We start from the raw sequence: 15,637 nt of genomic DNA on the forward strand, positions 1-15,637 counted from the left end.
GACAGTTCATCATTTGTTTGCATAAATGGTGAAGTTCCACTTCTTACACAGGGTGTATCTAGTTATTTCTCTTGTTCATAATTTTATTACTTAAATGAAATGTGCCATTTTCTTTCCAATCCCTGACTCATAATTTGGCCTTCATTTCTCAGTTTCCATTCTTGTAAAGTAAATTAAATACATGAACTAAAAAATTAAGGGTTGGCAAGGCTGAAAACAATGCCAATGAGGTTCATCTGACATGAAGAGAAGAAATCTGTTCACAATGTAACATTTAAAGAGTACAGTACATATAAACCAGAGGAGGGGGAAACAAATACAATATTTGTAATTTCAAGGACAATTAAAAGTTTGGCATAATCAGCCTCTCATCATAACACTACAATCACATTCTGATAAATATGTAGTAATATGTCACCTTGGTGGTAATTAAATTGCAGGACCAATTTCATTACATAGAAACTGGAAACACTGGTGACCATGTGATTACAGGACAGAACATTTTGGTACCATATATTCACTGATTCAGACTGTTAGCAAAGTGTTCTGTTTGTCTGCAAGAAACATGGGTGACGAACTGTTACAACTGCAAGACAGCAACAAAGCTATATCAAACTTGGAGAACAATGCAACTGGAAGTTACAAGTGATAGGAGAAGAACACAGGTTTTATGTGGGTCAAAGAATTTCAGGTAGAATGGAAAACAATAATGAAAAATATTGCCTCTTAGAGTTTTAAGAACTAACCAAAATGTGAAAAAGGTACCAAATTGGTGAAAAATGATCATCTGACAACACACAAGATGGCAGAAGAACTGAACATGAATAGGGGAATTCTGACAACAGTTCTGAACACAACACCAGCCTGTACCAAATGGAACCAAACAACCTCAGCAGCCAGTACATACTGAGGAGGAAAATGTTTCTTTTGATTTCTCAACATGAGTGCTGAAGAACTAAAACTTTTGGACAACATGAGGTTTGATGACAAAACTTGTGTCATACTGGAAGGAGGAGAACACCAAAACAAGAAGCACATTTATCTTCTTGCATGTGACCAGTAATTATGTCAAAAACTCCCACCTCAATAAAATTAACTTCTCTTTTCCCAAGAAGTGTACTTGTACAATTATGTACATTTCAGTATTATATTAACCATCAACAGATGTTCTTGTTTTTGAGATCTCACATCACACCCAGCTGACTACCAACACACTGGTGTAGTCTCTCAGACCAAACATGTCAAAATCTAGGGTTAGGATACACTGATATGCTTTTTTGACATGAAAGGAATTAACCATTACAAATTTGTTCTTACAAAGCATTCTACCTTTAAGTTTTGAGGTTCATATGATGGTGAACATTAAAACTACAATCTTCCACAAATAAGTAGCAACGTCTTGGAGGAACCTACTGCCTCCATCTTTAGGGCTGTCCATTCCAAAGACAGACATAACAGGTTGTTCCAAAACATTATCTACTGGACAACATGGTGTAGTATCTCGGGTGACCATAATCTTAAGTTCTGAAATGTTTATGGCAATGCATACATCAAAACGGATGAAACCTTCGTCAGGACAAATAAAATTTTACATTATGGCAAAATGCCTTCCTACACAACACACTTGATAAAGTTATTTTGGGCAAAAAGAACAAATATCGGTGTTGAACTATTCACTGTACTCACTTGATTTCTTCATGTTCTTAATGCACATAGAAAGTCAGAAGCCAACCACACCCACTACACCCACTAACAATTAATGATTACATTTACCTCTTTTTTTTTAAGAGAATCACACCAAATATATATCACACATCATGCTCACATCTGAAAATGAATATCAGTGATATAATGACTCTGCAAGAACAACGTATTTTGTGTGTTAAGAAAGTTACATTCTGTTTTCAAGACATATGCCTCACAGGTATCAAATCTGCTCTCACAGGTGAACAATAACTCTAGAACAGCTGACAGTTATTATCCTGAATCTACAGATTTCCATGGTTACAATGGGGCAGTCAGCTGAAACTACAAACCCTAACTGCCCGAGGTTTATTTCAGCAACCTAAAGTACTATAATGGCCATCTAAATAACATTTAAAAATTCAGTTCCAACTGCACAGAAAATCCACTGCATGTCCAACACAAAATAAAACAATTAGTGAATTATTCGTTGCCTACTGTGAGAATTCAACAGAACACAGAAATACACTGCTTAGGTAAATGGAAGAGCATCTTAATGTTAACACTTTGCAGACTGGTGGCATATTTTTATGCCCAGCGCTTTTAAACGTAGCGGACTGGTGGCATATTATTATGATTTTAGGACATGTTATGTTGAAACACACTATACCCTGCACTGGCGCCATGCAGACGCATGACTGGTGTGTGATAGACCTCTTGAATGTTTACTTCGTAGTCAGTAACATGACCCCGCTGTTTATGACCCAACTGTTTTCCTTTACCACTCCAAAGGAAAATGCCTTTGTTCATCTTCCAGCTGCACGCACCAGGCAGGAAGTGACTAGTGCAAAATGCATCAAGGTCAGAAGAGGTTGAGGTCCAAGAATTTTCTCGGAGAGCAAGAAATATCTGACTTGTTCTCCGATGAGCTATCTGACGTCCCTTGTGAGTCTGCTAGTGATAGCAACTGACAATCTGATAGTGAGTGCGGCAGGAGCGAACAAAAAATTGTGGTCACAGAAAGTGAAAGTGAAAATGACAGTTGCTCTGACGAAAGTGCGGGTAGCAACATTGCAGGGACAGCCTCATGGGGAAAAGTAGACAAAACACCTGCTTTGGGACAGTTTACTGGAAATCCAGGGGTGAAGCAAATTCCATCGGACCCAACGCAAGTGTCTGAAGGAGCGAAACTGTTTCTTGGAGATAGTTTCTTTGACATGCTATGTCAGAAAACTAACAGATACTATCTCCAACATCGCGAACGTTATACGCTCATGAAAATTGTGAAGAGTGAACATGACAAGGAGAAGCAGCCTTCTAGACGATGCCGTGTTTGCGCAGTACACAACAAAAAGGAGTATGACTGTCTACATGTGCAAGTTCTGTGCAATGCCACTTCACAAAGGGGAATGTTTCCAGAAATATCACACTCTCAAGCACTTCGAGGAGCATTGGTAAGTATTCTCCAAAATTTTAGTTCATAAAATTAATTAGGAGATTTTATATTAATTTTTAAAGTGAACAGTGCACAAGTTAGGGTAGTAGGTTTAAAAATGCCAGTCCCCAGGGTGATTTAAATACTTAAATCGCCGGTCCACAAAGTGTTAAAGTGAACAATACATATTGTAACCACTGTGCTTTAGCCAACAACGTATGATTGCAAATGGTCTCTTAATAATAAGGTTTCCCAAATAAATCTATTACTCCAAGTTTCTGTCCTGCTACTGGCACGTTGTTCTATGAAAGTGGGGGAAACTTGCCTTGACATGCAGAACTGCTGTGCCAGGGGGATGCACGTCTGACATTGTCCTCAGGAGCTTCCCACTGACTATATCAAACATAAGTATATGTCCTCTGGCAAAACCAGCCAGCAGTCTGGTGCAGTCATGATTGAAACTTAAACTGGCAACAGAGCCCTGATCTTGAGCAGTTTCTCCCATGCACCATCGCAGAGTCTGTGCTGCATCGAACACAAGCACCAGTCCATGAGAAGTTCCAACTGCAATCATTGTTGTTGCGGCCATGGCTGTGGGCAGTCCGGCATTCACACGCTCCTGCAATAGCAAATACAAACATGTCAATGGCACTCTCTTTGGGGATAAAGAATCTGAAAGTTTTTTTATAAATTTGCTGTTAAAGAAGGTAAAGCTATAGGGTAGCTATGGCTACATCAGTTGTCTCCCTAGAGTACCCTAAGACAGTGTTCTGCAACCTATTTCTATTCACAGCACACCATGAAGTATCCATGACTCAACATGGCACACCAGAATGTTATTCCCCTCAAAAACGCATGATATCAGACAATTAATATAAATATGTAACGTGATCAACTTATTACTACAGTGGAACCTCGCTTAACGAGCATAATTCGTTCCAGAATCTTACTCGTAATGCGAAACGGTTTTTCCCATATAAATTAATGTAAAATACAATAATGCGTTCCATGGCGAAAAAATACTCAAAAAGTTTTATGTAGAACGTTTATTCAAAGAAAATTATATATACATTGTTAAGGAGCATGAATCATCTTCATCTTTTCCTCTATGCGGAATGAACCAACCGGGAATATGAATTCAATTTGCAGAAAAAAAAATCGAAATAATTAGTTTATTATTTATGATACATATCTTATTCTTTTTTACTAGAAAGCTGTCTAGAGACATTTGCTTTTGCCGACGCTTCAAAATTCGGTGAAAATGCGACACAGCATTATCATTAAATAAATTTGTAGCACGCATAGCCACTGCCTTATTAGGGTGATGCTTCTCAGTGTACGATGCAACAGTTTCCCATGCTTTCGGCATTTCTCTTATTGCGCCAGAAGATTGTTGCTTTGCTGTTACCTCCTCCTCCTCCTCTGACAAACTCTCCTCCACAACTTCTTGCTGTGAAACACAATGCAACTCCATAAGCTCTTGGGTGGTCGGCTCTTGGCTGTGCTCTTCCACAAGCTCATCGATATCATTGTTATCCACCTCCAGCCCCACGATCTTGGCCAAAGACACAATCTCGTTGACTACAGGCTTCACAGGTACTATCTCAGACCCCTCAAAGTCACATTTGACAACGCTGTCCGGCCAAAGCTTCTTCCAAGCAGAAGTGAGGGTTCTCTTGGTAACCCCTTCCCATGCCTTTTCAATCATCTTGAGGCAGGCAACGATGTGGAAGTGATATTTTCAAAACTCTCTGAGAGTGAGATTGGTCCCTTCAGTCACCTCAAAACAACGCTCGAAGAGTGCTTTAGTGTACAGCTTCTTAAAGTTAGAAATAACCTGCTGGTCCATATGCTGGAGTAACAGAGTGGTGTTGGGAGGCAGAAACTGGATCTTGATGAATTTAAATTCTTCAAGGAGGTCATCTTGTAGGTCTGGAGGATGGGCAGGAGCGTTGCCCATAACAAGCAAGACATGGAGTGGCAGATTCATCTCAACCAAATATTTTTTCACAGAAGGACCAAACACTTCATTGATCCAATCAGTAAAAAGGTCACGTGTCACCCAAGCCTTGTTGCTGGACCTCCACATCACATTTAGCCTGCTCTTCTGGACTTTACACTTCTTGAAGGCTCATGGAGTTTCTGAATGGTAAACAAGCACCGGTTTAATTTTCAAATCGCCGCTTGCATTGGCACAAAATAGCAGCGTGAGACGGTCTTTCGTTGGCTTATGGCCTGGCAATGCATTATCCTCTGCTGTTATATAGGTTTGCTTCGGCATCTTTTTCCAGAAGAGACCTGTCTCGTCACAACCAAAAACCTGTTCCGGCAGGTAACCCTCAGAATCTACGAGCTTCTTGAAGTTGCCGATGAAGTTCTCTGCTGCCTTTGTGTCAATGAGGAGAAACCTTTCAACATCGTCGAGAATATGTAACCATTGTGTAGATATTCTTTTCACTGCCTTTGAAGCATCTATTTCCTTAATCTTGTCCTTGTTCTTGAGGATAGTGCAAATCGATATAGACTGATTGTATGTGCATGCTAGATCAGCCACGCTCACACCTTGTTCTCACTTTTCAATGATTTTACGTTTCATTTCTACTGTTAGTTTTATTCTCTTATGGCTGTCTTTTTGCGGCTTTTTCTTCGGACATTTTTGCAAGGGTTTATTAAACTTTGCACAAAAAAATCACAAATAATATGTCTGAACACAAGTTTGGAAAAATGTGTGATCACAAGTGACACTAAGATGTTAGCGGAACGAGTGCTAAACACAGACTGATGTAGCAAGCGCACAATCCGGGACTTCCCCTCCCGTCACTCATTATACAAAACGTCGCTCGTTAAGCGAGTCATTTTTTTACAATCCGTTTTGCTCGTTATGCAAATTACTCATTATGAGAGGTGCTCGTTAAGCGAGGTTTCACTGTATAACATTATTATATTGTTATTTTATTATCATAAAACAGAAATAACTGCCCAAGACAATCAAGTTTGCCCCACAGTTTGCTGTTAACTTTCTTCAGGACTTAAAGATGAACTTATTGCAGCAACAACTGTCTTTTGTGATGTAGTCACGTTCTATATTTCAGGAAATGTTAATTGACATAACCTGAAAACTTGAGGAAGCAACAATTCTCGTGAAGTAACTGAAGGTATGAAAGACAGTGCGAAGGTGCTTTGTAAAACTAAAAAGTGCCTGGGCTTCTTATCTTTGCAGGACATACTGTGATTAATATCATGTACACAGGATGTATATACAGTGTCCACATTGCAGTGCATTACTTTTACCTGTCACTTCATAACATGTTTTGGCACCATAGTGCAATCATCAGGTGCTCCATTTTCACTAATCTATTGCATTACATGCCATTATGTCAATGTAAAATTATTTAAAAAGTATTTTAAAATATTCATCAATAATAATAAATTTTTTTGTATACTAAAATCTTGTTAAGATATTCATCTTATCTGTCCCAATTATGTCCATTACGTACACAGGAATTCTTCATGGCTGTTTTACTAGAAGACTGTCCTGACAACATGTTTCAACAAAATGGAGTGCATCCACATTTCCACAATAAAGTCGGTCTTTTTTTTTTTAAATTTAAAGTTTCCAGAAAAATGGATTGGTAGGGATGGACAAATCACTTGGCCACCTCATTTGCCTCTTTTGGGGGTACAATGGGAATGCTGTGTATGTGCCATCAGCAGCCACCACTTGCTGGGAGGGTAAGAGATGCACTTATTCAGCATGTGGACTGATCCTGACTGGACCACAAGGCATCCTCACGCAACATCTGTAGAATGTAGGTAACATATCCTACACAAACACATTTACTTGTAGTTTTCATTTCTGTGCCTTTTTAATCATGAATGGTGTTAAAGTAAAATGGTATACATTTCCTGTGTACATCCTGTATCTAATGTGAAAGCATGTACATGTATATTGAATGATTGGTTGAGGCCATTTGATGATTCTTGCCACCTTCCAGCCAATAAGACCAAGTACAGACTCTATGAACGCAAACAAACATTTATCAGCTGGCTCTTACGTATAATACATCTGAGCACTGCAATGAATTAGACTCAATTATTTCATGGATCTGCTAGACAGTTTCTAAGGTTCAGACATCTGCTATCCTTTAGTGCAATAATGGAAATCAAATTATACTTTCTTGTTAAAGCACAGCATTACAATTTAGTTTTCATATCTGTTTGTGATTTACTTATGACTCTGCTGGTATCTCAGATTATACATATTGCCAGACAATAGGATGATTTAAATAATAATACTGTCACATGTAGAATGTGTGACTACAGATGGGGTTTGGATTGATAAATGAATTTACTGACCACTTATACACACAATTTGGAACTACAAGCAATTACAATTCACAAATCACCACAGCTCCCACTAAGCATCTTTCCAGCCTGCTGTGTCAACAGTCATTCCCTGGCAACGGCTTCTGACAGTGGGGATTTCTCAGCTTCACACACTCGGGTCCTCTCTTCACAGCCTCCTGTGCAGAACACAGCTGAAATGGACTAAGTCAGAGTCAAAGTGACATTGCCACTGATGTTCGGTCAGTCAGTAAGTCTTGGTGCAGAGCCCCATCTGAGGTTCATGACCAGATATTTATTTCTGTTTCACAGTTATAGTCTTGTTTTTTCGGGGCACCCTCTCTGACGAGAGGAAGGGTCTGCCTTTTGTATATGCTGCTGGTCTTGCCAGCACAGTCATTCCTGGGTATAAGTCCCTTGGAACTCAAGACAATATTTAACTGTCTCAGATTTGAGACTTCTCTTTTTGTAGCCTCCTAGCACTTGCAGGGTCACGGTGGAGGTATTCAACCCTGCCTCCACAGGAGGGGACTGGTCTAAGCTCCAAACCTCCCAGTTATAACATCTCAGCATGGACCACATAGAAAACACAGTTCTTCTATTGTTGTATGCATGTATGTTGCAGGTATTACCTAGCAATGGCTGCTGTTTATAGTGTCACTGCTTAGCAATAGGACTGGCCATGCCATAGCTCAAGGAGTTAGTCGCTGGCTTCCCACCGCAGTGGCCCGTGTTCGATCCCGGCTCTGGTCAAGTGGGATTTGTGGTGGATAAAGTGGCGCAGGGGCAGGTTTTCTCCAAGTACTTCAGTTTCCCCTGCCAATCTTCATTCCACCAAATTCTCCACAATCACCCTCACCTGTCATCTGGGGCTGGTACAATAGGCCAGAAGTGACCGCAGTACAAGGGACTTAGTCCCACCCCACTAGCAATAAAAAAAAATAGCAATAGGTCTACACATCACAATATATTGGAAACAATATGGAAGGAAGTGGCTATGGCTTAATTTGAAGTAGTAACCTGGTATGTGCCTGGAGAGACTGGGAAAAACCAAGAAAACCTCAATCAAGATAGCCATTCTCTTGACTTAGATCTGAACAACTCACCTCCTGAATACAACTCAGAAGTCTTATCACTTGAGCCAACTTGCTCAGTATTATGAGTTGCTGTTTCTAGACTAATAAAATATGTAAAACTTGTATTCTACCAATTTTTGTTACTAAAGTAACCTGGTAAATGTAGTGTCAAATTTGCAAATTAGTTTGTACCTTGACTAGGTTGAACATAAAATGTAACTTGTGGATATTATAGTGGGAAACCTACTGTAAAAGCTAAAGCTATCCCTGTAGCAGGCCATGAAGGCCCATAGAGTTGTGAGACATTGAGGTTCCAACATTTTCTTTAGGCAACTGACTCAAAATTGGAAGTAAGGTTGTCAGCCTTACACACTGGCCCTCTTTAGCCCCCAGGAAGATTCCTGGTACTCATTTCTGTTAGAGGCTGAGTTGACCCCAGGGCCATAGTGTGGCTGGAAGGATAAGGTCAACTGAAAAAATCCACCTCATCAGGACTCGAACCCCCAACCTTCCAACTTGTAGCATAGTGCCTCAACCAACTATATTACCATGTGCCCCAGGGAACATACTGTAGGCTTCTAAAACCAGTACCTCAACAAAATGTTCTGTGCAGATCTAGGAGAGGGATACTGTCTTTAACATGTATGTTTTCTACCCATCATATGTCTAGAAAATATAATATTGTGGAAAGTAGACCCGTTGCTAGGCAACGATCACAAAACAAACAAACAGACAATGGTCATTACTAGGTAAAGGGCCACAAAGAGAAACAGAGGAACAGCGTTTCTATTAGTCTGTTCCAAGATGTTACATGCAGGGCAGATAGTGGGCAGTGAGTTCAGTCAGTCAGTGGAATTAGTGAAGAATTGATTGGTGACTTAGATAACCACTAGGGGTTTGGTTGCTGTGAGCTGTTGCTGTCAGAAGCTGGTAGCTGAGGCCAGGGACAGTTCAGGAACCCAGAGTAAGGGAAATGTCTGTTGTTGGAACCTAATACTGAGCAACAGCTAGTGAAGACTGCAACAGTTAGAAGACCCAGTGTGTCCTGTGGTGGTTTGTGAATTGTGTAGAACAGTGACAGCATAGTCCTTACTTGTTGGCATGAGTTGTAAGAGTCCAATAAATCCAATTACTCATCCAAATCCCATCTATAGTCATTCACACATGTGACAATGTGAAAGCTTTATGGCATTCTCAATAAACAAAAATGCTTTCTGTAAAGTTTACAGCACGCAAGAATACCAAATTACATATGCCCAGCCACATAATTGGTGTTTCAAGTCAACAAACTGGGATGCAAAGCAAGTACACTGATACATTAATGTTGAGATGTTGACTTATCAACATAAGAACTAAACAAATATATAAATAACATATGGAAATGTGACATACTCACAGAAGCTGATGTTAACTGTGTCGATATGCCCTTGAGTATGACATGACGCAAAATGGAACCTGTTCTATGAGTAGCTCCAGTATTAATATTGTTCCACCGACTACCTCCACGAGCCTCATGTCTGCGCTCTGATGAACTGCGACTCCTGCTCTCTAGGCTGCCTAATGATAGGGTCTCACTGCCTTCAAAACCACCCTGCACAATCAAGTTGGTGAATATTGCATTTTTGTCTACACAATACATCATGAGTACACAGCAACAGGCAAAAGTTAAGTAGACTGTCCCACGTACTAGCCACTTTATGCCTGAGATTCCCATATTTATTGGACTGGATGCTGGATGGGTGTAACAGCCAAGCACAGTGGTGTCAATGAAAGAAATCCTTGTACCTGCTGAGAATTCAACACTAGCTGTCTCAGCCACAACCAGTCACTGTACTGACTGAGCAATCCTATCTGCTGATGATTTTGGTATTCTTACATACTCTAAATCCCAAAGGTTTCAATTCACAGCAGCTGTTGAGTGTCACTTATAAGGACAGGGTGTTTTGAATACATATCCTCACTATGTACAGTCAGTCTGAAGTGCTGTGTGAACTTGGCCCTAGTATATCATGGATGCAGTCTGAACAGGAATGTGCAGTGTGAACCCACATCAAAAGAATCCCATCTTATCCAGTAAGAGAAGAGAATGAAACCAGCAAGCTTCATTTCACTCAGTCCAACCAACCTGTGACCCTGCTGCTGAAGAAGTCTGGAAATGTATGTACAGCATAACAACTTAGAAAAACTTTTTACAATATTATATTTAAGCATCCTGCTACACTCTATACGATATATGATATAAATTCTGTCCTAAGTGTAACAATTTGTTGTAGGTCTTTCGTTTTGCAGCGGCAGATAAGCAGCAGCACGCACACAGGGAGCTTACACAGAATAACACCTTACAGTGCTGAAAACAAGAAGTAGCTGCTGCAACACTATAGACGTGGGGGCGAATAACCCTGTGAAATTTAAATTTTAAAATTTGGAGAAATTTAAATTTTAAAAATTGGAAAAATTTTAAAGGACTTTTCTAAATCGGAACTGAAGATTTCAAAAGTGCCAGTTCATGAATGTCAAAATTGACGTGTGTGGGTGACAAAGATGATGTACGAATCAGACAAATATCAGCGAAGTAGATCCTGTTAGCCAATTGGGAAGACCTGTGGGTTTTTTAAATTTTAAACTGGGTGCAGTGTAACAGCTACATAGTGTAAACACCTGATGATGGCCATTTGTGGCCGAAACATGTAGTGCAGAAGAAGGCAAAACAAAAGACCTACAATAAATTGTTATACTTAGGACAGAATTTATATCATATTTTAGAAGAACGTCTTCAAATTGTGCAATTATCCTGAAACCTGTAAGACTTACCAAGAACCTGTAATGTGGCCTCAATTTTTTCTACAACTTTTATTTTAATATAGTTCTTTCTGATAAATAGTTTGAGAATTGTGTTTGAGCTGCAGGCAGGAAGGCCTACAGGCCTTCTTGGAAGGAAGGTGTCTATTGTTAACATCCGACTTTAACCAAAACCCAAATGTGCCAACAGGTTTCAGTAGAGTCCCTAATACCTAATTTCAAGACAATCTGACAGATTGCTGCTAAGAAGACTGAGGCAGCAGTGTATGGACTGAAGTCTGACTGTGGAGCACTACCAGAAGCCGAAGGAAAGGACCCAGGGATATTGTGGATCCCAGAAAAGACTGACCATTGCCAGTAGTAGCACAACCTGCCATACAGGAGTGGCATGGCACAGGGGAGATTTCATCAGGGAAAATCGGACCAGAAACAATGCTGCAAGAGGAGCCCCCAGAGAACGGATGCCTGGGAAGAGACAATGGGTGGATCCAGAGGAAAGCACGGGAATAAAGTATCCAGGCACTAGACAGAAGCTGCATCTTAGGAACAAAAAGACAGCCAGCCGAATCTTTGGTAAGACCTTCAGACTGGAGAGTGAGAAGTGGATTGCCAGATCTACAGCTGGGTTGCAGACAAATGAGAATTGGACACTGTGGAGAGGTCAATCCCTTGCAAAACAGAAAAAGAAATTGCACACAGAGCAGGAGCCAGTAATGTGGAGGCACCAGCCACTCAGAATTGTTTAAACCCATCGTTTGAAGGAGAAAAACTTTGGATGATGATGTACCTCGACAGACTGGAACCTTAAAAGGGAGCCACTTGGGATGAGGGCCCTTAAGGAGGGAACAATGGTAGCAGTTGGAGAGACGCCACCGCAGAAAAAAAAATGAGCCATGGAAAGGACGGCAAGACCTGCTGTAGATGTTGCAAGCATAGCCTGCAAAAGAAATGAAAGGTGATATAGAGTATGACGTCTGAAAGCCAGAACAGCTGATTTCCTAGGCAACAAGTATTAACAGATCACATTCCCATGACAATGGCTTACCATGGGACTATTATACTTGCACTTCCATGGAAACACTTGACTAGGGATATAGGTTACTGTGGAACCGGAAGTGTTTCCACGGTAACATGTACTTAGGCAGACAGTTACTGCAGATACAAAATACAGTACTCTTCGAGGCGATGTCTGCTATCACGGCTGCCAAACAATTATAATCAGAGTTCAGAAGTGAAGTCAGAGAGAACATAGAAAGTGTGTGAACTGTTATAATTGAGTGTAATTGTGAACGAATGTCAAATAAATCTGATCATCAAGTCTCGAATCCACAATTATTAGTCATGCGGAACCCCAAACACGTGACAATGTTGTATCAAGGTGCTGTGCTTGTGACATCATGCTATTGTGCTGTGTAACCATGTCACTTGCAGTGCCATGTTACTGAGACGTATAATCATGTCACTTACAGGGCCATGTTACTGTCCTGTACAGCCATGCACTTGCAGATTCATTTTACTGGGCTACACAACTTACAGTCATGTTAATGAAATGTTTAGCCACATCAGTTAGAGGGCCATGTTACTGTAGTATATAACCATGTCAATTGTAGTGTTACGTTACTACAAATCTGCGAACTCACTTCTGTGGCAGGAACCATGGAATTGGATATTTCATCTTCACTGAGTGAGGTCTGATCTTCCAAACCATTGAGAATACTTTCCAGTGTTGGGGTACAATCAACTGGGGGAATGTCATATTCTGCATCATCAAGCTGAAAATCAGAAGCATGAGAGGTACTTCAGTATACTGTCATGTGTATCAGTGACTACAGAAGGGGTCTGCACTGGCAACTGGATTTACTGAACACTTACAAATTGTAACTACAAGTAACCACAGCGCTATCACTAATTAAAAAGCACTGCAGTTCACTACAGCACATACTACGCCTTCTCAAACTGCTGCATCATCACCAGTCATTGCCTGGTAACAGCGTTCAATGACAGATATTCCCCTTCCTCTGGGTTCCCGAAGTGTCCCCATACCTCAGCTCCCAGCTTCACCACAGCGGTCCTCTAACTCACTCACTCACTTGCCAACCAACTCGCTCCACTCCACTGTGCTAACTACCTGAACTCAACTTGGTCAGTGCAGTGATGCAGCCTCAGAGCAGACCTGTAGGAAACACCACCTCCAGCAGCACCTACACTGCTGCGCGTGGGCAGCTCCCTAGCAACAACTCCAATACTGCCTGGTATTTATGAAGCTGTTGCCAAGCAATGGTCATTGTCTTGTTCTTTGTTTCATGGTCGTTGCCTAGAAAGAGGTCTACGTGGCACAATATGAACATAGTCTTCTGGGATGTTATGCAATCTGGTAGATAGGAACCATCTAGGTTGCCTCCATCTTCAGGGTTCATTCATTCAACAGTAATCTGTCAAGACGACAGGTCCACAGTCTCTTCCAAAACAGTTCCTCCACTTGATGCAATCTAGAGCTTTCACCTTCAAATAAGAATATCCTCTTTTGTCCCCAAGGTCATCCAGCATCTTCTTACATCTTCTTCCTCGTCTTCTGGTCACTTCTATCACCCCCTCTATCTTTCCTTCAATAACTTCTTTTAGAAGGCAGTTACCGCGTAAGATATGACCAATCCACTTAGCCTTCCGTTTTCTTATTTCATGTAGGATATTCCTCTGCTCACTGAACACTTCTTCATTTCTCACATAATCGGTCCAACTGATCTTCTCCATCCTTCTCCAACACCACATTTTGAAGCTTTCCAGGTGTTTCTGATCTACTGCCCTAAGTGCCCAAGTTTCAGCCCCATACAAAGCAATGCTCCAAATGCAGCATTTCACTAGTTTCTTTCTCAAACTTAAGTCCAATTTGCTGATAAAAAGATTCTTCTTCTTGCTAAATGCAGCTTTTGCCATGGCAATCCTACATTTAATTTCACACGTACACCTTCCATCATCTGTTAACAAGCTACCCAAATATTTAAAACATTTCACATTCTCCAGCTGTTTTTGGTCTACCTTTCTGCCATAAATTGCATCTTATATTGGTACAGAACAGTTCTGAGAATTGCCCCTCATTATCAACATTTTCAGAAAGGCAGGCAGGTGCATATCAAACAGGTGTCACAGTGTGATAATATGGGGTTCTAACAATCCACAGCAGGCAAAGTGTCTGACACAAGGATTCCACCTGTTACCTTCAATACAAAACTAAGGATCTACTGACCTCATAATGCTACTTGGCAGAACATCACCGACCACACATTGAGCCACTTTGTGGCTTACACAGTTATTAAGTTCTTACTGATCTTCTTGAGATAAGAAACTGAAATCCTTGTCCAATATCACTTCTGCACGAATGACACTGAACTCAGTTATGATACATATTAATACAACTGCGGCACGCTTTGATTTGCTATAAGCTCTGCTAACCTAATAACATAACCTCACATAACCTAAATACTTTTAACATTATCAGGGAGGACCACTGCAGGAACAAAATAAAATATTGACCAGAAACATGGTAAGTGGGAAACTGAAACCATATTCTGTATTTTACCTGGTTTTCACTTTTAGACTTTAAATGCGAAGTCAAGAAAAATGCATGTTACCTCCACAGACTAGATAAATTATTTTGGAAAAACTGTGATATAAAATGGGCTAGGCAGTCCTCTTCTCTTTGTTCCATTCAATACCAACCAATTGTAACCATAAAAAATACTATTCTCTTTTTCTTTAGTAAAATATATTAAAAGTGCCATTAGTTCTTCACTGCATTTGCTACACCTAACCTGACCTAACATTGAATTTTGTTAGGCTACACCAAACAAGGTAATCTAAAGGCAACGTTCTAGACCTCTCTTTTGAAGATACTAGGTTTACACCTTGGCTAGGGCACCAGGTACCCTGAGGTTTCACATGGTTTTCCTCAGTCCTTTCAAGCAAAAGCCATAACCACTTCCTTCCAAATCCTTTGTAATTTATGATTCATCAATTACCTTACCATCAGACACTATATACTTTTGCTACTGAAGGTGCAGTTAAATAACCCATAAATATAAAAATAAATGCTGGGCTCTTATGGTACAGAGGGCAAACAGAAAACATAATCTGACAATCCATTACTTTATAGCCGCCAGTACAGACTGCTGTGATGCTCATCATCAAATCCTTCGAGGAAGTCGTCCTCCTGCCATTCATCAGGTTACAATCATTTACAGTCACTTATGTTTTTCATGTTCCATTGAAAACATCTTGGAATCTACTCTCAAGTCGAATATAC

General features: G+C 40.4%; 1 protein-coding gene across 7 annotated transcripts in view; it reads right to left on the reverse strand.

Moving 5' to 3' along the window:
* Positions 1–15,637, reverse strand: part of LOC111862400 (vacuolar protein sorting-associated protein 8 homolog) — an 83,003-nt gene that overhangs the window by 66,757 nt on the left and 609 nt on the right. For all 7 annotated transcript variants that reach the window (XR_004512794.1, XR_002842424.2, XR_002842425.2 and 4 more), the window contains exons 2-4: positions 12,978–13,109; positions 9,935–10,129; positions 3,444–3,737 (exon numbers count right to left, since the gene is read on the reverse strand). Coding sequence is in view for 3 of the 7 variants with exons in the window: in XM_033750650.1 (XP_033606541.1) it covers positions 3,444–3,737; positions 9,935–10,129; positions 12,978–13,109 (621 nt within the window). In the remaining 4 variants the exon portion in view is untranslated. The remainder of the gene's footprint in view (positions 1–3,443; positions 3,738–9,934; positions 10,130–12,977; positions 13,110–15,637) is intronic.

This window comes from Cryptotermes secundus, unplaced genomic scaffold (assembly GCF_002891405.2).
Source record: "Cryptotermes secundus unplaced genomic scaffold, Csec_1.0 scaffold715, whole genome shotgun sequence".
NCBI lineage: Eukaryota > Metazoa > Arthropoda > Insecta > Blattodea > Kalotermitidae > Cryptotermes > Cryptotermes secundus.